The sequence below is a fragment of the Chelon labrosus genome, assembly GCF_963514085.1.
Source record: "Chelon labrosus genome assembly, chromosome: 13".
Lineage (NCBI taxonomy): Eukaryota > Metazoa > Chordata > Actinopteri > Mugiliformes > Mugilidae > Chelon > Chelon labrosus.
Window position 1 is genome coordinate 29,539,345 of NC_140346.1, and position 27,130 is coordinate 29,566,474.

A 27,130-nucleotide genomic window follows, 5' to 3' on the forward strand; every position below is an offset into this window, starting at 1 on the left:
GTGCTGCTGTTGTTCTGTAATTAAAAAACTCCAGTAAAAAATATTATTCAAACTATTTGAATGCAATAAAGAGGAGAAGATGGGTAAACTAGAAGCAGCTACCGTACGGCAACCACTCAGGACCTCGACTGAAGAGGACTCTACTGAGCATGCTCTGCGGGGATCGGTCCAATGAATGAGGCGCCGTGTTTAAATCTGATACGTCTCCTGGTATAACTGTGAGGAGACACTGATTGATAACAACAATGACTGAAAACCTGTTTAGATTTCAGAATAAATAGTTTCAACAGCAGAAAAATGAAATAAAATGTTTGAAATTAGTATCAGTGTCTAGAAGTTGTTACACAAATTTCCACAATGCTTCAGTTTTTTGTCAGTAACTTATTGATGAATAAAACCCAGTTCAAACATCAGGACAGATCCATCATCCTCTGACTGATTGAGTGGCAGCAGTAGTTTTAACACGGCTCGCTCCTCCTCCCACCTCCATGGAGGTGAAGCTTCTCCTCCTTGATCATGCCAGGGGAAGGGAGGTGTCCCCTCGTTCTTGACTGCAGGAGCAGGAGAAGGAGGTGAAGCATCCTTATCACTTCCTCATGCATGAGGAGACGGTGCTCTTCCTTTCTCCCTCGTGAAGGAGGAGGTGAAGTGTTTCTTTCCCTCACGCAGGTGGAGGTGAAGCATCTCCTCCCTCCATCATGCAGGAGGAGGTGGAGCTCCTCCTTAGTCTCTCATGCAGACGTTGCACATCCCGATGCTCGCCTTCTGCTCCGAGCCCTCGGTCATGGTGGTGGGGGAGCTGTTAAAGGAGGTGCTCACCTCCACTTTGGTTAACCAGAAACTGTAGATGTTGGAGAAGTAGTGGCAGGTTCCTCGGGGCCCCTGACACTCCACGAAGGGCTTGGTCCTGAATTCCTGCAGACAACTACCTGGTGAAGTCAGAGACTGGCCGCCGCCCTCGTCACCTGCACCTGTATACTGCCACACAGACAGGAAGTGATATCGTTAACTTTGTAAGACCTGCGGTGCTGGGGGGTTAAACTCTCCTTCAAAAAAAAGGGTCGGGGCTACAAAATCCTACTGATTCCACTACAGGAGGCAACGTACACACAACTCAACCTTTGGACATTTTATTTATCCTGGACATCATCACATTCTACCATTGTGATCATTATACAATCCAGAAGAAGACTGACTAGCTGATTAGCTCCAGTCATGTGATGCTTGATGTCAATGAAACAGTAGCTTTTCTAGTTTTTAACGACGCCCAGCAGAGTGGAGCAGAGAGGACACATTAAATGATAGTTATTTTTTTTTTAGGTTTAGATACATTAACATAAAAACACCACACATCATGTTGAATGACCGACTGAGTGGCAGTTACCTATGGAACAGTTTTGAGCGGTGGCTTTGCATTTGCTAAATTCTTGCAATAAACATCCAGTTGCAATTAAATATAAAGTCTGAAGTTAATAATAACTTAAGTGAAGTCATTGGTGTTAATGTAGACATTTAGTTTTAAACAACTGAACTAAATCGACTTAAGTTTTAAGTTGATGCTTTTATTTTGATGCTTTTATTTTGTTATTCCAAAGTGATTTCCTTGAGTCTTTTATTTTGTTGATCGCTTGAAGTCGTACTTCCGGTTTGACGGACTGAACGGCAGGTGTGAGCTGCAGAGAAGAGCGTGGTTATGAATGAATGAAGAGGAGGAGTTAGAACAGATATGAAATCAAACTGAAACACGTTGAGACTGATTCGCTGCAGAAGCCGCGAGACAGTTGGAGCTGATGCTACCTGGTGAGCTAATGCTAGCTTCTGTTTTTATTTGTTTATTAGTTTTAGTTGTAGTATTTTAACAGTGCACCTCATTTCATATAAAGTCATCCTCGTGTTGTGTGTAGTTGTGATGAGTCATGTTAATTTAATGTTGGTCTGTGTCACTTTTACACCGAAGCGTTAAAACCAACCTGTGCTAATGTTTGTTTCAGTGATTGTGTTTTAACATTTTCCCTGTTCTGGTGAGAAATAGTTTAAGTTTACTGAAACAGACCAGCCCACATCTGTATGGGTCTGATTTACTGTGAGTTTAGTTGCGACCTAATTGATCTTGATGTTTACACGTCTGCTTATTATTAATGTATGTTCTACATATTTAGTTAGAACAGAGCATAGTCTGTATATAAACATGGACACTACGTCTCCTCTTCCTCTCATTGGTCAAACTGACTCTATTGTCCCGGGGATACGGGCGGCGCCATCTTGTGAGTTTTTTGTTGGGGATGAACTATGTTGTTGAAGATCCTGAGTTTCCAGTAGATGTGGAGCCGCACACTTTGGATAAAAGGAACACGGATCTATGATTCTACATAAAAGCTGGATGGACTATCTGCCTTGTGGCAGGATTGTGTTAGTCACCTGGGGCCTCATGTACGAACGTTACGTAAGTACAAAAACGTTACGTAAGTACTCATTTACGTAAAAGTTCAGATGTATCAACAGTGAAAGGTCCGTAACTTACGTACATTCCTACGGCAACTATTTGGCTGGCGTAAGTAGGATTCTACAGATGTCGATCCTTTGGCGACACTTAGAGGTGATGCCGGGAAACTGTCATCAATGTGAAAACTATTACTCCGACCGGGGCGTGGACAGGGAGGGGTCCGGTACGCTCGATCGGGATGTACAAAGGAAATGTGCTTATAAATGCATGTAGATCTGAGCTTACGTCACGATTTAAGTGGAAATCTACGCAACTGTTAGTACATGAGGCCCCTGGATTGGTACCAGCCAAACACAGAACTGAACGAAAGAGTAATCTGACTCATTAGACTCCGATTCATTAGACTCCGACTCACTGGACTCCGACTCACTGGACTCTGACTCATTAGACTCCGACTCATTAGACTCCGACTCATTGGATTCCGACTCATTGGACTCTGACTCATTAGACTCTGACTCATTAGACTCTGACTCATTAGACTCCGACTCACTGGACTCCGACTCATTAGACTCCGACTCATTAGACTCCGATTCATTGGATTCCGACTCATTGGACTCTGACTCATTAGACTCTGACTCATTAGACTCTGACTCATTAGACTCCGACTCACTGGACTCCGACTCATTAGACTCCGACTCATTAGACCTCCATGGGATCTGAACTTCTAACACGTCTACAGTGACCTCTAATTGGACTGTGGACAATTGATCCAAATGACATTCTTTATTCTTTAGTTTTGTTTGAAGGGTCCAAATATATTTTTTGTGTATTTACTGTGCAACTTTGTTGTTAACTAAAGTTACAGTTAATGGAATAATTCTATTATTGGTATTGTTTATTGAACTCTTACATCCTTATGAACCTAGAGGGAGGTGTTCTTACCCAGGAGTGGGTTACATTAATTACATTAATAAAGCTCAGAAAGTTTATTTTAGTTTTAATCCACTTTGAAAACAGACCCCTGGGGCTAATACCAGGATGTTAAAGCTCATCCTGGCAAATAGTAAGAGCTGAGGCCTGAGTGACCATGAGTAGTAGTAGCAGCAGTAGTTCTCCCATTAATTCAGATGTGTTAACATATCTCCTCTATTAACTCTACTAGTTCACCTGGTTCTGTAGTACCCACCATGAGGAAGGAGTATCCGGGCCACAGGCTTCTCCACCCGGGGGGACACCTCGGCACCTCGGAGGTCTGACTGTGGAGAGCGACAGGTGAGGAAGGCGATTCACACACCACACAGCGGCTGACGTGTTTTTTGATGGAGATACCCTCCACGGGCTCCTGGGGCGGCTGCGCCTCCGTGGAGAGCCAGTAGGACTTATCGTTGCGACTGGCGTATGAGCAGGTTCTTATGTTGCAGGAGACAAACGGCATTGTGGAAAATACGCGCATGCACGAGCCCGCCTGACCTGAAAATGAAAGACGAAAACGTGATCACAAATACTGACTGCAGAGGAGGAGGAGGCGACAAAGCTCAGATTCAGTCAGTCCTGGTCCTGAAACAATGAACCACAAGATTTCTGGACTCCCTGTCTTCGTCTTATTCAACAGCAGGAATAAACTGACTAAACAGAATCCATGGAGTCCACTCAGTCAAAGGCTGCACCCAAACAACAACAACAGACACTGAACGTTTAAAAGAAGAGAAAAGTTTCCTGGAGACAGCGTCAAGGAGAAACATCTTCCAGAAAGGGTTAGGGAGTTTATGGCAGCGTTGGATGACCAGAACATTTCTGGAGTAGAGAACACAAGGTACCAGCTACCCTCTCCACACTACATTAACTTTGACTGAAAGATTTATTGGACTGAATCCAGTCCACTCTAGGAGAAGACAAGGAAGACAAGGACAGGCTTTAGGAAGCTACAGGAGACCACCTCTAGGAGAAGACAAGGAAGACAAGGACAGACTTTAGGAAGCTACAGGAGACCAACTCTAGGAGAAGACAAGGAAGACAAGGACAGACTTTAGGACGCTACAGGAGACCAACTCTAGGAGAAGACAATGAAGACAAGGACAGACTTTAGGAAGCTACAGGAGACCAACTCTAGGAGAAGACAAGGAAGACAAGGACAGACTTTAGGAAGACACAGGAGACCAACTCTAGGAGAAGACAAGGAAGACAAGGACAGACTTTAGGAAGCTACAGGAGACCAACTCTAGGAGAAGACAAGGAAGACAAGGACAGACTTTAGGACACTACAGGAGACCAACTCTAGGAGAAGACAAGGACAGACTTTAGGAAGACACAGTAGACCAACTCTAGGAGAAGACAAGGAAGACAAGGACAGACTTTAGGACACTACAGGAGACCAACTCTAGGAGAAGACAAGGAAGACAAGGACAGACTTTAGGAAGACACAGGAGACCAACTCTAGGAGAAGACAAGGAAGACAAGGACAGACTTTAGGAAGCTACAGGAGACCAACTCTAGGAGAAGACAAGGAAGACATGGACAGACTTTAGGAAGCTACAGGAGACCAACTCTAGGAGAAGACAAGGAAGACAAGGACAGACTTTAGGACGCTACAGGAGACCAACTCTAGGAGAAGACAAGGAAGACAAGGACAGACTTTAGGAAGACACAGGAGACCAACTCTAGGACATTTAGGACCAGATCAGGGAACAAAAAACTTGATTGGGACATCGCTGTAAAATCTAATCTTACAGAATAGAAACCTTTGAATGTGGATATAAATAAATATTAGAGATGAATATTGTGACCAATATTATCACGATATTGTTAGATGTGTTCAAAATGTTCAAAAGATACTGAACACACACAGAAATCTTTTAACCACATTTTATTTTAAAAAGGAATACTTTTCTTTCCATCCACTGCTCTAGACTAGATCTAGTCTAGACTAGATCTCGTCTTACACATCCAAGAAAACTCTCTGTTTTATGAACCTTAAGTTGAAATCAAATGTGCATGAAAGCAACACTACCATTTTAAACAAAGTAATGTGTCAGAAACATGTGGGACAGCAACCTTCATCAGCCTCAGAAGGCCCAGCCTCTCAACTATTTGAAATGGCATCATGTCTTTTGCAATAAAATACGAGAGGTCTTTAGCAGCCTGCCTCTGAAATGAATGAGGTGTTGTTTGTGTAACTGTAGATGATGTAGTTGTAGCAGCTGGAGCTGGAGCATTGGGGATGCTTGCTGTACGCCCACTCTGTAAATAAGGGAAAAGCAAATGTGGTATTATTATTTTTTTATTATATGATTATTATTATTATTAATTATCATCTGACTGACTCACACACACACACACACACACACACACACACACACACACACTCACACTCACTCTGTGTCGGATAATAATGAAGTATCAGTGGTCGTACACAGCATAAAAAAAACCACAGAAACAAACACATTTTGTTCTGCTACGGTACGTGTCGTACAGAAACCTGTCGTCTGCACGTCTGCAGATAGCGCCCAGTAACATGTATTTTTACAGGAGTAACGTTAAGTAACAATTAACTTAGGTTTCCTTTATTGAGAAAACAATAGGAACGTTTTACAGACAAACCATGATATTTCCCACTATTCCGAAATCCCGTTTTTGTTGACTTACCTTCCACTCGCTGAAAAGTTGTGGGTGGTGGTCACGGAGACGGCTCATCAAATTGGAAGTGTTACTCCCCTTCACAGAGATTTTTTTTCTGCATTGTCTTCAATTATTTTACCGTCAACATCCTTTATAAATCCAAAATATGCCCAGACTTCTGATCGTGTTTTTTTTACTGGGGGGGGGGGGGGGGGGGTCTCTGGAGCGCAGGTGCCCTCAGCCATGTTTTCACCGGACAGACAGTGCAAACTGTGCATACGCGCCCACTTCTGAGAGAGTGCCGTTCAGGTGCTGCTGTTTCTCCAGGAAATGAGCAGCATCACTGGGAGTTTTTCGGTAATCAGTTGCGGTAATCAATCACGGTTTTAACTATAAATAAAATTTGAAACAGTAGTACGTGAATTTTACCGCGGTTTATCGTCATACCGGTAATCGTTACATCCCTAATAAATATCCATACCCAGGTCCTGAGTGTGAGCCTTCTCCTGACCCTCCAGGTACAGCAGACTGAACCCGTCCCACAGGGTCATCATGTTGGGTGGACATATGGGAACTGTCTGTGACTGGCTGTGGATCACCAGCATGAAGCCTGAGTTCAAGCTCTTGGGTGTTCCAGGAGGACCAGGGTCACCACGTGGACCTTGATCACCTAAGATGCAAAGACCATAACGGGAAGTTACACATCTAATATCACATTTAATTATTTTGATTTGCCTTTGATACAGAAACTGCACCAAGAACAGAAATTCAAAGCAAACCCAGAATTGAAAAATTAGACCAAATAATTAAAATAATCAGATAGAGGGACGCGTCTCACCTTTTTCTCCCACTACTCCACTCTCCCCTTGCAGGCCTCTCTCTCCCACTTCTCCAGTAGAACCTTTGTCCCCCATTTCACCTAATTCTCCATTAGGTCCTGGATCCCCCTTCTGACCTGAAACACATCATAAAACATAATTTTCATCTGTTTGAAGCTTCTACTTTCACCTGAGCTGGATCTGGGTCGTTTAAAATAACAGAATGAATGATTCTTCTCACCCTTAAGCCCATTTCTGCCTTGTTCTCCATCCAGGCCAGGATCTCCAGGTGGACCACTGGGACCTGGGGGACCAAATGGTCCTGGGTAGCCCTTTGGAGGTGGGGGAGTTATGACCCCTCCCTTCTCCCCCTTTGGACCCGCTGGTCCAGCTAGTCCCTTTGGTCCAGGTCGTCCATCAGGACCAGGAGGTCCTTTACTACCAGGTGAACCAGGTAGTCCCAACAGACCAGTGTCCCCCCGCATACCTGATCACAGGAACACACAATTATTCATGTAGACTATCACCTGTAAATAAATGAAAGGTGGTGGCTCGAATCAAGCACCGAGACCTGATCAGAAACCTGTGAGTCCAGTCTGTTTTAGGTTGGTCTCCTTTTCTAATAAGAGTGCAGCTTCTATTCAGAATGTTTTTAGCGAACTGTCCCGAATGAGCTCGGAGGTCTGCATATGAAGACCAGTCAGTATCAAACTGAGTCTGACCTTTCCTTCCTGAGTTTCCATTGTTGCCTGACTGTCCTTTACACCCTGGAGGTCCCTGGGGTCCTTTCTGCCCCTGGCAGCCTCTATCGCCATTGTCCCCTGTATCACCACAAATTGGAGGGTTTGCTCCCGGATTCCCCTTTTCACCAGGATACCCTGAGACATCAAAGGCAGGTCAGAGATTTTCCAGTGAGAGGTAAAGTTTGGTAAATTTAATCAAAATTGAAACGTTGAAGTCCTGACCTGGGTGTCCATCTGGGCCAGGACATCCAGGATCTCCACAAGACCCCGGGATTGGACCTTTACAGTCTTGTCCAGGTTTACCAGGAGGTCCACAACCACCTGGAGGTCCTACAACAGCACATAGAGACACAGTGAAACTGAACCGTTACAATTTATGTCACTGTTGGGGGCCATGGTGGTACAGACCTTTGGGTCCTCTGGGGCCTTTGGGTCCCTTTGGTCCAGGCTGGGAAGGACAACATGGACCTGGAGGACCTGGAGGACCCTTATGTCCTGGAGGACCTTTGCATCCTGGAGGACCCGGAATACTCAGACCTAAAAAGGCATACAGACATTTGGAGAATGAACAAACAAACATACTTATGAAGTGAATAAACATGGTTGATTTGTGAGCTCATGTTCAACAATGTCCCAACACTAAGATGTATTTCTTATAATATCCTCTTTGAAAACAACTGACACTGACTTGTGTTCAGGTCTGTGATATTTTTCTGTCATAAACCGTCTTAATGAAGTATAAATCTCACTGATAAAATATAGAACAGAACCATCGTCTGCTCTTTCACAGCATGTTTTTTTGTCAGTTTGTTCAACAAGTTGCCCAAAATGTTGTTACATGGTTTTGTCGCTCACAAAATTGTGCAACAAAATGTTGTGTTGATTGGAAGCAGGAGAGAAAACCTGTCACTGGGTTATATTTGGAGCTGGATCATGTTGAGTTCAGGTTCCTACTTTGGCCACATAATATCCCATGGTTGAGTTTGTTGTGGACACCTCACTGAAAGGGAACTATGTTGATAGTTAACTTTAGTTTCTTTAATGTGAATATGATTGTGAGCCTCATACCTCTGGTTCCCCTGTCGCCCTTCACTCCTTTCAGTCCATAGAGTCCATGAAGTCCCAGCGGTCCAGGAGGACCTGACACAACAAAGTCATTTAAAACCACATGTTCTGCAGGTTCTGGTGATCAATAAAAGAGTCGTTTGTTTCATGTGAGCAAACGCCCAAACTAGGACTCTGCTATAGTGGCTCCTGGAGAACCTCCTGAAGCGACGCTGTCTTTTACCTCTGCAGAGTTGTAACCTTAACCCTAACTTAGACTTAGACTTAGACTTCTTTAATGTCCATAAAACTTACATAAAATGGAAAATTGTCTTTGACAGTGGCATAAAGACATACAAGCAACACACACACATCACAGACAGCACTATGCACAATAAATAGATAAATATAGTATATAGGTAAAAAAAACTCTGAAATCAAGTCCAGTTTGCTCCAATAAATCTTTCTGTCAAAGTTAATGTAGTGTGGAGAGGGTAGCTGGTACCTTGTGTTCTCTACTCCAGAAATGTTCTGGTCATCCAACGCTGCCATAAACTCCCTAACCCTCTCTGGAAGATGTTTCTCCTTGACGCTGTCTCCAGGAAACTTTTCTTTTAAACGTTCAGTGTTTGTTGTTGTTGTTTGGGTGCAGCCTTTGACTGAGTGGACTCCATGGATTCTGTTTAGATGATCAACTACTACCACCTCACCACACATCCACATTACACTAGATACCTTCATGGATAGACACTGGATTCTGGTTCTTCTTCTTTGCTTTTTGGCAGCTTTGATATTAGCCAACCCTTATTAAAACAGAAGAAGAAGATGCTACAGGGAAGTGGTTTTGAATTATGTCAGACCTAAAACTAAGTGAATTTGTTTACAGGTCCATGCTGCCAGTCTAGAAAATATCTAACCTTGGTTAAACTCTCTGAGCTTAACCAAAAAAACACTGAAAGGAGTCATGTTTTGTTCACTAAACAGTGAGGAAGCCGTTGCACCAGATTAGTTTCTACGTAAAAAGTAGAAATCACTGACTCATGTGAAACATCATCCGTCTCAAGTCCTGTTCTAGTTCAAACTCTGACCAAGTACAGTACAAGTGTTCCTGCCCATTTATAGGGATGTACTTTGGGGCTGCTAAATATCCCAGAATGCATTGTGCAAGTGTCTTCAAGTATGCTACTGTACTGTGATATTCGCCTACTTGGTGTTGCTCAACGACGACTGAGTGAGTTCTCACCTCTGAGTCCTGGGTAGCCCTGTGGACCTGGTGGACCATCAGCCCCGGGTAAACCGGGTTGGCCTGGAATACCTGGGCGACCTCCTGCACCTGGTGGACCGATCACACCTGACAGAGACAGACTTTGAATGAGGAGTCGCTAACTGGCAACAGGAGACTTGACCACCATCTTTTTGATCTAATGTCATGGTGTGGTCCAGGGGAACTTCTGTACCTTGTTCCCCTGGGGCTCCTTGGCAGCCTGGATCTCCTTTGCATCCTTTCTGTCCTGGAGCCCCAACGAACCCATTTTCTCCAGGATATCCTCGGTGTCCAGGAGTTCCTGAGAGACAAAAACTTAGGAAATCAGGATTTTATTCGTTATCAAAAGCTTAAAGACAGACCCTCTCTTTCTAAAGCTGCACAACCAGAACCAGAACATCACCTGGGGACCCGCTATCTCCCGGAGGCCCCTTGTCTCCAGGTGGACCAGGACAAGTATTAGATTCTCCTGGATCACCTGACACATAAACATACAGTTTAAAACAACAACTGTCCCAGATCTCCTTAAAATAAAGTTTTAAAGTTAAAGTTTTAATAACTGTATAACTTCACACCTTTGGGTCCTGGACATCCTGTCTGGCCGGGCCGTCCAGGTGTTCCCAGACACCCCGGGTGACCCTGCAACCAAAACCCAGAACAGCTCAATATTTATGCAAAAGAAAAGCATCAAAAGTTCAGGTCAGATAGTTACAGAGGTTGATCCACCCATGATTACATTCCAAAGAGAACAAAACACAAGGGTTGTTGAGGCATGCCAAGATCCAAAAGCCCCAACTACTGCCACTTAGATTCAAGGCGACTTTTTAAATGTGGAGCAGAACAGACAGTTTAATAAAACATTAAATCATTTAACCATCCCATCCATGGAAGGACCATTGCCCTTTAAGGGCTGTAACACTTATAAATAAATAATAATAAATAAAAATGTAGTTTGTTTGCTGAAATTCCCACGTGAAACATCTCAAACTCTGAACAGAGAAACGATTTAACGACTTGTGAAAAACCACATCTCTAATTAATTTTTTTAATGAGCCCAGCTCAGTCAGGCCCAGAGTCGCTAAAAAAAAAAACATAAAAGAAGCATTTCAGATTTTCTATTAAGTAGTTGTTTTAGACCATGTTCTATGCATTTATATCACATCTTTTTAACAACTTTTATTTTACTTTTTTTTTTTTAAGTATTTTGTATACATACAGAAAAATATTGTTTTTGCTGTGTTTATATATTTTATCTTTACCATGGATCTCTACTGGATATTCCTCTCTTTTGCCAGTCTGGTCCAATGATAGGCCAGAAACCACGTGATAAGAAACCCAGCCCACACTTTAAGGTGTTCCCTGGCTGGTATATATGTGGAAGTATGTGATTGGTCAGCCTGATGCCACACACCAAGGCAAGCTTGTAGGTGTCCCATTGGTTTATATTGGTTCTTCATGGCACTGATGAAGGCCACGTTTATGTGCTTGAACTGCTGCTGGAGTCTGGACCTTCCAGAAGTTAATAAATAAATTATCACTACAGGTTGGGGTCAGGGAATTCCCCACAAACCCCCAAAAAAGTCTTGGCATCAGTCAGTCATTCAGAATGCGCTTAGGGAGTTCATGTAAACCTCAAGGTTTTCCTGTCGGTGAGCTTGAACCTTCAACTTTTAATCAAAGAGCCAGATTTATTTATTTATTATTATTTTTTAATTTCTTGATCTGTTTATCAGATTTACTACTTTGGTAGAAATTGCTGATTTAACCAGAGGAGTTTAATGCTGGGTGGACACTAAAGCATAGTACAAAAGATGATACCACTACTACTCATCTTACTGGATCTCCAGTCTCTCCAGGGAAGCCGATGAATCCTTTAACCCCTTTACATCCAGGTGGTCCTGGAGGTCCTGGTTTGCCGCATGGTCCCTGGGGCCCTTCGGGTCCTGCAATTCCTGGCGGTCCATTGATGCCTGGAAGCCCTGGCCTACCTGTAAATCCTTGTACACCTTTACGTCCTGTAGAGAAAACATGTCTGACGTTTGTTCAGCTGGTACAAAGCATCATGGGAAATTCATCCGCCTCTAATCAACTACAATGACTTCACCCGATTCTGATCCTTTTGATTCACCCGATCTGACTCGACCTGTTTCAACTCAGTACAAACCAACAGATTGATTTAAACTAACTGGGGTGGTTCAGAGACTTCCTGTTTTCCGCTTGAATGCTGCATTGAACCCCTGACCCTGAATCATGATGTTGCTCTGACCTCGTGGTCCAACAAATCCTCTGATGCCGTAGGACCCTTGTTTTCCTCTCTCTCCTTTGATGGGGACACAGTTTGTCTCTCCTGGAGGCCCTGGGGCCCCTTTAACGCCTGCACATGGGAGAGAGTTGCACTGTTTTTTATACTGAGTAGGGACTAGTGGTAAATGATACTGATGTGTCCCTGTGTTTACCTTTCTTTCCTTTTACCCCTTCACATCCTGGACCTCCATCTTGTCCATTGTGTCCTCTCTCCCCAGGCTCACCTGGAGCTCCAGGGCTCCCAGGTAAGCCGGGGGCCCCTGGCTCTCCTTGCCAGCCCTGGGGCCCAATTCGACCTGAGGAAGAAACCTTGAGTATTTCACTTTAACTGTCAGGACATATATAAACACAAGACTGAGTTAAAGGGAGTCGCTCACCTTTTTGGCCATTGGGCCCAGGTGGCCCTGAATCTCCAATGGGGCCATAAGGGCCTGGAAGCCCCCGGAAGCCAGGGACTCCTGTAGAGCCAGGCCCACCCACAGGGCCTTGTTGGCCAAAACCTGGATGACCAGTGTCCCCAATCTCTCCTTTCTCCCCCATGAATCCTGAAAAGGAAAATGATGATCTGAGAGTTTAATGGAAGTGAACAAAGTTAAGACACGTCTTTAGCAACCAGAGTTTACCTGGGGGTCCGATGGGTCCCTGGGGGCCACAGAGGCCACTGAAACCAGGTGGTCCTGCATAGCAATCCTGAGGCGATTTTCCTGGGGGACCAATTAAACCTTCGGCCCCGTCGTCTCCTTTGTGGCCCTTTACTCCGCAGGCTCCAGGCCGACCCAGGATACCTAAACAAATACGACAAACGGTTGTTTCTTACTCAGGCTTCAGTTTTGATTCAGTGAGTTTTCTGACTCAGGAACTAAGCAAACAAGACTCTGATCGATCAGTAATTTACCTGGTGGTCCAGCTATGCCGGGTGGGCCAGGGGTACCTTTAGGTCCTGGAGCACCCCGTGGTCCTGTGAGGCCGATAGGTCCTGAGGGCCCGACAACATAGTCCCCAGCTGGTCCCCGTAGCCCAGTAGAGCCTGGGATCCCCTGAATACCTGGTATACATAGAGTTAAAGAATCATCATTTACTATTTGTCAGAGGAAAGTTCTTCTATAAGTAGGATCTTTCACAGCTTCGATAAACTCGGTTCTTCTTCTGTTGTCCCAGGTCCATAAAAATTTGCAGGTCTGTTTGTGTAGAGTGTTTTGTTCTTTCGGTTATTTGCAGTTTTGTTGTGTCCTGTATTTAATGACAATAAGTTTTTTTTTTTTTTGAGTTTGTTTTTTTGGACGACACAGTAGAAACTAAAAACTTTCTGTTTTAGAAGCACTTCCATTCTAGGTGGAAGAACCAGGGCACAACCTTGAAAAGCTGGCAGCATTTCCATCAATTTGTAGTGGAACCACTTACACCAGATCATAAACATATACACTTGTTTTTACTATGTATACGCAAAATGGCAAACATCTAGAACTTGTTTCACAGCTTATCCCTTGACACCAATACCAGCATGGTCCATTTTTATGTTAGAGCAGCATTGGTGGGAACGTCCTTTAAGAGCCAAATGTGAACCACAGACTTCCTCTTTGAACAGAACCAGGTCCTGTCCTCCGATACCACCACCGATCATACCTGGATCCCCATCAATACTGAAGCCTTTGGGTCCTTCTTCTCCGATGTCGCCAGTAAAACCTGGAGGTCCTGCAGGAAGAGGAAGAAGAGGAGAAACATGTAAAGATAAAGCTACTACTCCTGAAGGTAAGATGAAGGTGCTCAGGTACCTTGTTTCCCTGGTATTCCAAGAAGTCCATACTGCCCTTTGTCACCTTTCGCTCCATCGGGTCCGGTGATGCCGGGAGGACCCGGATAGCCCGGGGGCCCAGTGAAACCTGGTGAGACCGACAGGTGGGTGGGGGATCAAGTCAGGTGAGCAAGAAGTTGGACGGACAACCAGATGTGACAGATGTTGTTTACCTGCATTTCCAGAATCTCCCTTCTGTCCAGGGGCGCCAGGGTTTCGGGATACACAAGGAAGAATGTCACCTACAGGAAGGAGTCAAACAGGAAATGAATATTATTAATATTCACTGGGTGAGGAAGGCGTGATGAACATCTTCTGGAATTCATTGACTCTTACCTTTAACACCTTTCTGCCCTGGGGGGCCAGTTTCTCCTTCAGGTCCTGGGTCGCCAGGGACCCCATAGAGTCCAATTGCTCCCCCTATGCTTGGTCCTGGGGGCCCTGAAGGTCCCAATAATCCTTTAGGTCCTAAAAGTCCTGAGGGGCCTTTTTCTCCAGTAGAGCTGGGGAAACTCTCACCCTGAAAATGAAAAGGTTTCTTGGTGATATTTTGCTCTTCTGCCTCCACCTACGACTCAGGTGTGGGACTGACCTGGGGGCCGGGGTTTCCAGGGACCCCTGGGGGGCCGCTAAATCCTCTTCTTCCTAACACTCCTGGTTCGCCTGTAAGACCCGGCTGACCCCGGTTTCCCTTCTCACCTGGAGACCATAATTAAAGGATTTTCCTGACATCTCTTATCACTCATTTCACTTTGTCAGTCTGTCTCTTTAAATTATTTCGGTATTTATCTAGTTAAGGGCACTGAGTGTTGCAAGCTTATCGACATTTTAGTGTGCTCTTATTAAAGTTAATTATTATTATTAATAGTAAAATAAAAATAGTTATGAGAGAGTGATTAAGAGAACAAACTCACCTTTAATGTCCACCACTCTGAAACCCCCCTTCTGACCTTTAAACCCTTTGATACCTGGAAATCCTCCGGGTCCCTGCAAACCAAACAAACACACCACCAGATAAATGAGCCACTGGTACTGTGTCCCTCTCTCACTTTTCTGTCTGTACCCAGCTGGCCTTAGGCAGATGGGTTCCTCCATATGAGCTGGGTTCTGCTCAAGGTTTCTTCCTGTTAAAAGGGAGTTTTCCCTGCCACCGTCGCCTTCAGGCTGCTCTGGGGGTTTCAGGCCGGGTTTTGTAAAGCGTCTTGAGACGATTTGTATTGTTATTGACGCTATATAAATAAAATTGAAAATTGAATGGGTACAATCTCATACCGCCTTAAATCTGAGCACGAAAAACCTGAGCACATCCTCCTAAATCAGAATACACCATTTGTCATACCACCTTAAATCTAACCACATCTGTCTCATTCCGCCTAATAACTGACTACTCACCTGTTCACCTCTTAATCCCGTGTCTCCAGGTACACCTTGCTTTCCTTCGAGGCCTGGGGGCCCCTGGGTTCCTGGGCTCCCTGGCAAACCAAACTCACCCACAGGGCCAGGCGGGCCCTTCAGGACCGGAGGGATGCCACAAGAGCAGTCGCCTCGACAACCTGGAACCCAGAGGGAAGATTTAAAGTCATGGAGTTCCTCAGGGAACCTTACTGGAGCCTCTGCTCTTTCAGGTTACTGACACTGACCTTTAAACCCTCGGTAGCCCTTAGGCCCCAAGGGCCCCTGTGCACCTGGTTCTCCAGGCTGCCCTGTGGTGCCGATACGACAGTAGCTACCTGAGAAGTAAAACAGGAAGTTAGTGGGGCAACAACGGGAAGTACATTTGGACATGTGTCTGACAGATGCCACAGACAGGAAGTATTCATTGATACCTGGAACACCCGGCTCTCCTTTAGGCCCCCGGCATCCAGGGACTCCTGGTTTTCCAGGTTCTCCAGGTGTGTTTCTGTAAAAAGGTGCCTGACCTTGGTCTCCTTTGTCCCCTTTGGATCCTGGAGCTCCCCTCGGACCTAGAACACCCTTAGGTCCTGTACAGAACAATAGAGAACTGTTACCACCTTAAATCTAATCACATATATCTCATACCGCCTTAAATCTGAGCCCATCATTTTCATACAGCCTTAATTCTGTAAAGAAAAATCAACCGCTTATCACCTTAAATCTGAGCAGGAAATGTCAACTGCATACCGCCTTAAATTTGAAGATGATCCATCAATCTTAAATCACCTTAAATCTGAGCACCTGCATACCACTTTAAATCAAACCACATCAATCCTATACCGCCTTAAATCTGAGCAGGAAACATCAATCACATACCACCTTAAATTAGACCATATCAATGTCATACTAAATCAGACAACACCACTGTCATTCCACCTTAAATATCACCACAAAGCTTGTCATTCCATCTTAAGCAGGAGACATCAACCAGATACTCCATTAAATCTAATCTATCAATCTCATACCGGCTTAAAACTGAGCAACTGCATACTGCCACATGAGTCTTATTCCACCTTAAATCTGAACACATCAACCTCATACCACCTTAAATCTGACCACATCAATCTTATCAAACCAACCCTAACCCTAACTGGAAACATAAGTCTCATACTGCCTTAAATCAGACCACATCAGTCTCACATCACTTTAATCCTGAGCTGGAGACATCAGACACATGCTGCATCAGCTCCTTCGTACGGCCTTAAAGCTGACCACATCAGCTGACCACATTAATCACGTTCCTCCTTAAATCGATTTTTTTTATAAACATGACTGAGGTACAGTGGCTGGTCGTGTCCATCAGGTGGAACTGTTTGACAGGAAATAACAGCAGGTACTGACCAGGTACTGATCCTCCAGGGGCCCCTTTGGGGCCCTGAAATCCCATAAACCCACGTTCTCCTGGGGGTCCTCTCAGTCCGGGAGCCCCAGGGTTCCCGACATCACCTGGAGGAAGTCAACAGAGTGATCAAGTCACAAAAAGCGAACGCTGACAGAGGGTGACGTTATCAATGATCTGATGTATTGATTGGTACCGGTGTGTACGATGTCAGCGTACTGAGGGAGGCCTTTAGGACCAGGATCTCCCACCATGCCCTGGGAACAGACAGACCCATCAGAACCGGCTCTCCTAGAACAGCAGTCAATGCCACTGAACCACACTCACCTTCAGACCCTCTCGTCCAATCAGACCCGGGAGACCTGGGCTTCCTAGGATCCCCTGAAAACACAAATGACACACTCAGAACCTGCTCAGAACCCCCACACACACAGAGAGAACCCACCCAAAACCACCAATGAGGAACACCAGAACGTGAATTGAGTTTGGACTCACCTTGTATCCTTTCCCTCCTGGCAGACCGGGTGGACCAGGAAACCCCTGGAACAAAATACAACAGCTGCTGATTGGTTCCATCAGTACCACGAGTTCAAGTTAGTTCTCCACGGTTTCATCAGAACTAATTAGTTCTGATCCATAACTCACCCTTAGTCCAGGAAATCCCACAATCCCCTTCTCTCCTTTAATCCCTGGAGACCCATCTAAACCCTGAAATCACAAACACAACAGAATATCATCACCTCCACCTACCTCATGTTCTACGCTCCCAATTATCAATACTTGATTAATAACTCTCGGTTCTACTGAATTACTCAAATTAGAACCGCATTTAGAAACCAAACAGGTTCCATAGCAGCAGCTCAGCATTCCTTAAACATCAGATCATCTCAGGAACAAAAATACAGGACATGATGGGTTCATGATTAATCTGGATAACCCAGAGAATCAGGAGAACAATGAGAATCAAGAAAATCTACATGGTTTGATCTTACTTACTGGAAATCCTTGACGTCCACAGACTCCTTTTGCTCCTGGGAGACCCTGGAAAACAACAGAACCCAATGTTAGAACCAGTCAGTACAACCCAACAATCGGAACTCAACATTTTAACTCAAGACTCAAACCTGCCATTAGAACTCTACATTACAACCCAGCATAACATTTCAGCATTACAATCTAACATCACAACTTGGCTTAGAACCCAGTATTATAACACAACTTTTAAGCCCAACATTGGAACCTAACAGTTCACCCCGACATTAGAACCCCATAAGAGAACCAAACATCAGAACCAAGCATTAGGAGCCAGAATTAGAATCAAGCATTCAGAACCAGAATTGGAACAGAACATTAGGAAGTAACATTAGAACCCAACAGTAGAGCCTAACAGTAAAGTCAGCATTAGAACCCATCCTTAGAACCCAGCATAGGGACTCAGCATTGGAACCCAAGATTAAAACTCAGCATTAGAACCCATAATTAAGAACCAACACTAGATCAGAACATTAGAACCCATCCTCACAAGCTATGACTCATTAGAACATTAGAACCAAACATTAAATCTCAGCATTACAATCTAACATCATAATTCGGCTTTAGAACCCAGGATTTAAGCCCAGCATTGGAACCTAACAGTTGACCCCGATATTAAAACCAAGCATTAGGAGCCAGAATTAGGTCCCAACATTAGAACCCAGCGTTACAACCAAGCAATAGGAACCAGCATTGGAACCCATCAGTAGAGCTTAACAGTAAACTCAACATTAGAACCCAGTATGGGGACTCAGCATTGGAACCCAAGAATAAAACTCATTATTTGAACCCATCATTAAGAACCAACACTAGAACCTATCATTAGAAAATAACATTAGAACCCATCCTCACAACCCAGCATTAACACTTGGCATTAGAACCCAGCATTAGAACCAAAACTGGAACCCAACATTAGAACCAGAACCACAGCATTACAATATCAGTAGAAACAGAACCCACACACAGCTGCAGTAGAACCAGTTCTAAACCACAGCAAAAGAGACTGACTGAAGCTGTAATCTGATTGGCTGTAACATACTGAAGTCCCACCCACCTTTTCTCCTTTGATGTTCAAGTCTTCTGGACGCTCAACGTACTCAAATGGTCCCGGTGGCCCCTGGGGGCCCTGATCACCCTGTGGACAACACATAGTACTGTGTCACTACTGCTGGAGAACTGTCAGTACATTTCACACTAAGGAGCTAGATGACATCATTTCCTCCTTTGGCCACGCCCCCACAGTGGGGACAGTAGGGACAGTGAGTGTCTGTACCTCATCTCCTTTCTGTCCCGGCAGAATTCGACCTCTTTCTCCCTGAAACACAAACATCAGCTGCTTATCTAGAACCAATAATCACAGGATGTGATAAAGAACCTGCTCCTGTTACTTACAGGTGGACCCCTAGAACCCGGCAGGCCGTCGATTCCCTGCACACAGAGAGACAGGTCCACACGAATAATGATACCATTTAACTAATAACTAGTACTAGTAACTAGTTAATAACTACTACAGGTGATAATAATATCAGGTGAGTTCCTGGTTGGTTGTGACTCACATTGGTTCCGTCCAGTCCTACAGGACCCGTCGGCCCCATCGGCCCCGGCAGACCCTGTTCACCCTGCGGTCAGAGAGACAGAAATCTGTAGGACCAATAGAATTACTGGTTCACGTGTCACATGTTCTTGTTCTTGTTGTTGTGTGTGTTGCTTGTTACTGGTTACCTGTCGACCAGATAATCCAATAGGTCCAACGTCTCCCTGTCAGACACAACCATTAGTTTTATGAGTTACTTGTTCATGTTCTGTACTTTACCTTCTACAGTCCTGGTCTAAAACACTACAAGTATCCAAACAGTACATGTGTACTTACAGGTATTCCTCTGGACAGTATGAAGCGTACAGAGCGTTCTCCTGGAAATCCTTTCAGTCCCGGAAAACCCTGAAGAATTAAACACGGTTACCACGGTTACCACTAGAAAGCAGTGGAGCTTGTAGTTGTTTTAGGACAGTCTAATACTGTTACTGAGGTTCTGACCGGTTCTCCATCGGCTCCTTGTTCTCCAGGAAGTCCAACGTCTCCTTTGTCTCCTCTGGTTCCGTTACATCCATCCAGACCAGGTAAACCGGGACCTCCAGCAGGTCCGGGGTGGCCCTGAACACACAAACACCATGCTGACAGAGTGACATCACCAAGTCACAGCTGGACCAATCAGAGGAACGGGGTCTGAGCTTCTTACCGGTACTCCGTCTAAACCCGGAAAACCAGGAACGCCGACACTTCCCTGAAACGACAAACACTGTTAGACCACCAAACACCTCCTCAAGATTACAACAGGCATCAGGTTGGACACCATGTGACCACTGAGACGGCTGTGATTGGTCTGAATTGTTTAACAGAAAGGAAACGGAACCCAGTGTCCGCCATCTTGTCTTCAGGTCAGAACGTGGAGCTCTGTTTATTTACCATGTCTCCTTTCAGTCCTGCAGCTCCTGTCGGCCCTTCACCTCCTCTTTTTCCCTTCTCTCCTGGAGGCCCCTGACCGCCCGGTGTTCCTGGGGGCCCCCGAGGGCCCTGCTGACCCAGAGCACCCGGAACACCCTGCAGAAAAACAAACAACACATGACGATTTAACGCTGTGGAATCCGATAACGGAACTGAACGACTGGTGGTAGAACCGGAGCCAACATGGCCGCCATACCCAGACTGAAGGGCACAGTAACACCCTCACACATGTAATGATGCTATCTGACCACAGGAGGGCGGTGTGACACAACAACAAACACAGTCAGCTCAGCACAGCAATAATCAACAATAAATGGATGTGACTGAACGTAGCAAGAACAGCGAGAACATCAAGAACATCAAGAACAGCAAGAACAGCAAGAACAGCAAGAACATCAGAAGTCAAACAGTCATTTCAGTGAATCAAGGTTAGCCGCTGAGATGCTGTTAGCTAATGTCATATCATAGATGGTGTGTAAATATAAAGGTAGCATGTTAGTGGGCAGGACTTGGGCCAGACTAAAACTCTTCTTCGTCCTCGCCTTCTTCTTCTCACACTCCCTTGTGTGTGATGGTTCTACCTGTTGGTTCTCAAAGTGACATTCATTCATCTACACCAGGGTTCATTTCATCGTGTTCAGGTTCTTCTAATGAGAATCAAACCTCTGACCTCTGGTTCATGGGCGATCAGATCTGCCTCCTCAGGTGCGTCTACCTCGTGGGGCTCAGTGGGTGGAGCTGTGTGTGTTAGTGTTACTGTGTGTGTGTTTATGAGTGTGTGTGATGTGATGTGACAGCTGTGATCTCTCTTAGTCCATCCTCTTTTCTCTGAAACCGCTCAACTGAGAAATCACAGCGACAGACGCCTTCCCACAATCCTCTCTGCCTGTCTGCTGCCCCCAGCTGTACAAACACACACTGCCTCACACACACACTCACACTAACACACACACCCATACACACACCCAGCAGGAGGTCAGACTGTGTCCTGGTCCAGAGTCACACATGTTGTTGTTGTTGTTGTGTTTGTTGATCAGCTGATTACAACGACACCAAACTCCCATAAACATCACTTTAGAGGAACAACAACAACAAACACAAACAGCTGATCTCTGACCAGCAGGACTCAGACCTGGAAGTTTTCTATGAACCCAGCCTGATGGGGTCGTTTAGTTTAAATCTGTTATCTGAAGATGTTTGTGGAAACAGAAGCTCAGCGTTCAGGGAGGAGACGGTGACGGTGGAATCTGCTGACTCAGTTTAAGGTAAACAGGCTTTAATTCAACACATCTTCCTCCTCCTCATCCTCATCCTCCTCCTCACTGAACCGTCTGTCTAACTGGGACTTTTACGAGCTGACAGTAAAGGTGTCACAGCTCTGTTAATAGAAGGATGCCGTCTCCAGCTGTGTTGTGATTGGCTGCTGTGTGAGTGTGAGTGGGCGGAGTCTCACCCTCGCCCCTTTGGCTGGGAAACACTGACAGGTGGAGCAGTCCCGCCCACCGCATGGCTCCGTCTGGTCGCCCTGGAAACCAAGAGAACACATAACAACGCATCACTGATTGGTTCGATGAAACCTGGGATTAAAGATCAGGTCACTTGGAGCTGGAGGAGGAGCATCTGGTGGTCGCACGAGACTTCCTCCAAGCAGCTAATTTGCTAAGATGCTAAAAAACCTTTGGAGACGTGAGGGAGGTGGTACCAAGTTGAACTAATCTGGACCAATAAGAGCAGTTGATTGAAACGTGACTTAAAAGTTGACCTGAAGGAAACACTGTCCACCATTTTGGTTCCTACCACCAGATCCACCATGATGATAGCAGCAAGAAGAACTAGCGCCGCCCATAAGCTAGCTAAATTTTTAGCTAGCTAGGTTACCTAGGCAACCTGAGCCTTGGACGTCCACCAGAGACCAACTGTCCTCTACAAACACATGAACGACAGTTTTTTGTCTTCACATACCAACAAGTTGCCCTGGAAGTCAGCGGGAGCCATGTTGGGTTCTTGTTCAAGGCCACTTGAGCATTGGGAGAATCAAACCGGCAACACTACAATCAGTAGTCAACCCAAGACATGAGAGTTTATTCTGCTCGGACAGATGTATCTTCCTCTAGAAATAATCTGAGACAGGACACCCTGACTCAGATTATTCCTCCAGTGACCCCGACCCCCATGTCTGCTCCTGCGGGTGGTGGAGTTGCAGTTTTCAGGTTGCAGGATGAAGTCTTGGCCTCCACATCATTGCTGGCGACTCCCCCTCACAGGCCTGGCTCTAGATGGGGGCCCTGGTTTCTTATTTCAGTCCTAGTTTAACTCAAGAAACCCCAACAATAGACCAGCTCCAGCATCTCAGGAACATAAAAGGCTCCTTTGCATTGAGTGGGGTTAGTTGAGGTGGCTCAGACATCTGGTAGACTCCTCCCCTTGAATCTACTAGAAGGATTACAGAACTCATTTGACCTCATGGGAACCCCTCATGAGGAACCAGGAGACACTGGTAGGGTAAGGTATTTCTGGAATATCTGGCAAAGCTAAACGACAACATGACCCAACTTCAGATATGGAGGGATGATTGGATGGATGATTGGAGGGATGATTAAATGGATGATTGGATGGATGACTGGAGGGATGATTGGAGGGATGGCAGACTAAATTATCTTTCTCTGCATCCACTGTCTGAGTTTCACTTGGCTGAAGCGATGTGTAGACAGAGAGCATGGATCAGAAGTTTCCAGCAGGAGGAACCAGGACGACAACGGATCCCTCTTTCTGAAACGATGTGCAAACCCACAAACAGGATGTGGGCTCTGTCCTGGACCAGCTGTTTACTGATTGTGTTTTGTGGCTGTGTTATCTTATGGGGCCACTGATAAGCACCTGAAAATGAACCGACGCTGAGAGTTCAGTGTCTTCAGGTGTTTTCAGACAGTGAGGAATGTAAACACAGACAAACATCTCTCATTCTCAGGAAGCAGACAGCTGACTTTTTATCAGATCACGTCAGGACCTCACTCCTTTTATTTTCCCTGACGCTCACTTTCTTCTTCGAGGAGCCTGAATGAGAACAGATGTTCGTCAGAACTGATTCAAATCAAACCGTCTGAGATTTAAATCATCAAGGATCAGTGCTGAGGCCAAAACTCACGTGTCACGTTTTCTTATATAATCCTATACACACATATATATATATATATATGTATGTATGTATATATATATATATGTATGTATGTGTGTATGTATGTATGTATATATATATATCAAGGCCTAAACATTCACTTTAAACAGTATTGCCACTGGTGAGACTTCCTGCCATTGTTTTAGTCTCAACCTGTTTATTTATCTACAGAGCTGTTGTTTCTCCACATTGTGCATTTAATAAAACAACAGAAAACTAGAAAAGACAAAATTCCATCACATTCACTTATATAGCCGTGGCCTCGTATGGTTCCTCGTATGGTTCCTCGTATCCACCGTCCTGTCCACTGGACTCGAGCTCCTGGTCGTCCACCCGAGCACCGTCTCCTTCAGATGGGTCTCTCTCTTGCCTCTGACTTTTCTGTGGATTCTCCTCGTGGAGTTACTCCTCCTGTTGTCTGAGTTTTTGTCTAGCTCTTGTTTTTAAGATCGTCACCAGCCTGTCGGTGTTCGGTGTTTTTGGATTTCCCTGCCATCCCTGCAGCGCATCATGTTCCTGTTTTTGTAAGTTGTCATTAAATTTCCTTTGACTTGTTCAGTCTGTCTCTCTGGACTCTGTGTCCTGTCCTCCTACAGTCCTGCTCTAAATCTAGTCTCCATGAAGTGTGGGTGTTCAGCTTTAGTTTCTAAACTAAACTGATAGAGATGTTGATTCTACTGTGTTTTCACTGAACTATTGAACTGTAGCTGGTTCTAAAACATGGATCATCTCCTCAGATCAGTCCAGTTTACCTCCATCCTCATCAGGTGAATTATTAACATTATTTAGATGATACGATGACTTCACTAGTGTACCTAATGAAGTGGACAGGGGATATTTACAAAGCAGTGAATTAAATATTTAGTTCATTGTGTTTAAGGTTTTTCTGCCTGGGTTCATCTTTTATTCCAACTGAAAATCTCATCATATCAGATTTGATCTAGAACTCAAAAAGCTGATTTTATGTTCAGTAAAAGTAAAAACTAAAATGTTGTGTGCATGTTTACATAATGACTCTTAGAAAATAATTCAGTCGATCAGAGAAGCTGCAGATAAAGTGTTTTCTGGTGAAGGACTGACTAACAACTGTAACTCTGATCGATTTAGATTAGAATGCATTGACTAGTGTACCTAATGAAGTGGACAGGGAGTCAGTGTGGACCTGTCCTTAACACTTTGGGCGACATTAATTAATTAATAATTAATTAAAACTTCATTGTAAGTACTGGGAGCATAGGACTTGGTCCAGACTATCCCCCTTCATATGTCCCGCTCTGTGTCCCCCGCTCTGTCCCTGTTGATGTACTGACTGTTGTTTTTTCCCTGTGGGCTCCAGACGGTGAGTTTCCCAGCACATGTTTGTGTAGCGTCCACATTCCTGCAGCGTTGTGTAAACCACGTTATCAGCGAGGCGTGACCGCTATCGCTTTATCTGCTGTCACGACTCTGCCCTAAAAGTCTCCAACGCCGTCCTCCCTCCATCCGTTTGTCCTCCATCTCTCCATCACCACCGCTCCATGTGCTGCCTTCACTCTCTCCTCCACCTGTCCTCCATTCATCCTCCATCTACACTCACAACGGCTCCAGTCATCCTCTGTTCACCATCATCCCTCCATCATCCCTTCTTCCTGGACGGCACTGATTGGCCGACCAGGAAGAAACGAAGCAACTGATTGGCCGATGAAGTTGTTCACAGATGAACAGAACCCAGTGACCTCAACACAAAAGTAAAAACTTTCTTCACCTCCACAGGGAGATCTCTCCATCATCTGTTCATCCTCCATCATCATTCCATCCAACATTAGTGAATGTCAGAAGGCCTCTCTCTCATTGGCTGATGTTGATGTTGATGAATCCACTGAACAACCATGGTGTGATGGACAAAGACACTGCTCTCCAAGAAGAACATTTCTAAACATCATGTGGACAAGACAGAAGACTATTGGGACAATGTTTAGTGGACAGATGAGACCAAAGTAGAATAGTTTGGTTTAAATGAGATGAAACAACACTGCATCATTCCAGCATCAGAACCTCATCCCTCCATCAAACATGGGGGTGCTAATGTCCTGGTTTGGGCCTGTTCTGCTGCATCTGGACCAGGACGTCCTGTCCTCATTGATGGACCAATGAATTGTGAATTCTAGCAGTGAACTCTAAAAGAAAATGTCAGGACATCTGTCCATGAGCTGAATGTGAAGAGAAACTGGGTCATGCAGCAAGACAACGAGCCCAAGAACACAAGTGGTTCTACAAAAGAACGGTTAAAGAAGAACAAGATGAATGTTTAGGAACGGCCAAGTCAAAGTCCTGACCTTAATCCAATAGAAATGTTGTGGAAGGACCTGAAGCAAGCAGTTGATGTGAGGAAACCCACCAACATCTCAGAACTGAAGTGGTTCTGTTCTGAGGAATGGGCTAAAATTCCTCCAAGCTGCTGTAGACCACTGATCAGCAGTTACCAGAAACATTTAGTGACAAGGAGGTCACAGCAGATACTTGACACAAGGAGGACATGATATGTAATATTGGCTCATTTTAATGAATAAATAAACAAGTCTGGTATTTGTGTTTCATCACATTATTTGATTTAGTTAGAGTCATGTCACTTATTGATCAGGTTGGAGACGTATTCACAGACTCACCCCAAGAGCAGCTGGAGGAGCTGAGAGCATCATCAGGAGACACCTGGAGGACGAGACGGACAGGTGAGACAATCAACGAGCTAAGCTAAAGTAGCATGATCGGCTGAACGTCACTAAACAAATATCACTGCCGTCATGTCCTCCACAGACGGCATGGGCCCCCGTAACCATGGCAACAGAGATTTCACATGTGATTCACATAAACATGTTGACAACATGAAATGAAATCCACGTTTCCCATGGTAACGTGCACATGTGACAGTGATGTGGTTTCTCTGTGATGATCGGCCATGTTGGTTGTTTCTGTTCTTTGGTTAAGGATCAGAACGTGTCCTTTACCAGAGCCAGGCGTAGCTGCAGGGGGCGGGGCAGGAAGTCGGTGGCATCTTGTCCTCTGCTCAGAGGAAGTCCCGCCCACTGTCACTCTGACTCCGCCTCCAGCCAGTTCTCAGCCAGTGAGGTTGTTCCGATGCAGCTAGAATTCCTGCAGAGACAAAAACACAAGTTCCGGTATCAATCATTGTTCTCAAATGAGGCCCACGAGAACTTAAAAGGTCTGATTGTCTTAAAATAAATAAGTCAAAAGCGTGCATTGACCATAAACTACATTTCCCACAGTTCCCCATTGCCGATCATGTCACCTGTAAAGTGACGGCATCCCGCCACTAGATTGCAGTGTAGCCACATCAATGCGATTTTCAACAAGTGGAATTGAGAAATACAAATGATCCCAAAATGTCCAGGAAGAGAAAAGTTGATGCAGATGGAAGGAGATGGGAAGGTGAATACATGTTTGTGCTTCAAAAAAAAAAACGGTACGTCTTTTGTGTTAGTTCGTCCAACTTTGAGTTCTGACTTATAAAGACACTGCCTCGCCAAACAACAAGTCTCCACCTGGATCTAACTAAGCAAACAGGTATTCACCTCCTTTTGGATAATTACTGCATGGGTGATTATC

The 27,130-nt window shown here is 44.9% G+C and overlaps 1 protein-coding gene across 1 annotated transcript; it reads right to left on the reverse strand.

Moving 5' to 3' along the window:
* On the reverse strand, positions 1 to 26,558 carry col4a4 (collagen, type IV, alpha 4; the record flags this gene model as incomplete). Its single annotated transcript, XM_084558423.1, has 46 exons — positions 1 to 978; positions 3,630 to 3,913; positions 6,540 to 6,728; positions 6,897 to 7,013; positions 7,118 to 7,363; positions 7,599 to 7,754; positions 7,842 to 7,949; positions 8,028 to 8,156; positions 8,688 to 8,759; positions 9,907 to 10,014; positions 10,121 to 10,228; positions 10,331 to 10,405; positions 10,503 to 10,566; positions 11,764 to 11,942; positions 12,194 to 12,301; positions 12,384 to 12,527; positions 12,609 to 12,776; positions 12,855 to 13,016; positions 13,127 to 13,276; positions 13,855 to 13,923; positions 14,004 to 14,111; positions 14,197 to 14,265; positions 14,360 to 14,543; positions 14,616 to 14,722; positions 14,938 to 15,010; positions 15,416 to 15,576; positions 15,664 to 15,753; positions 15,850 to 16,005; positions 16,820 to 16,924; positions 17,014 to 17,074; positions 17,145 to 17,198; positions 17,313 to 17,357; positions 17,463 to 17,525; positions 17,814 to 17,858; positions 18,904 to 18,984; positions 19,123 to 19,164; positions 19,242 to 19,277; positions 19,406 to 19,468; positions 19,572 to 19,607; positions 19,720 to 19,788; positions 19,885 to 20,001; positions 20,087 to 20,131; positions 20,314 to 20,448; positions 21,806 to 21,877; positions 26,173 to 26,215; positions 26,512 to 26,558. The coding sequence occupies 46 exons, from the start codon at positions 26,556 to 26,558 to the stop codon at positions 724 to 726; spliced, it is 4,998 nt and encodes a 1,665-aa protein (XP_084414549.1). The 3' UTR covers positions 1 to 723.
* Between the last annotated feature and the right edge of the window lie 572 nt (positions 26,559 to 27,130).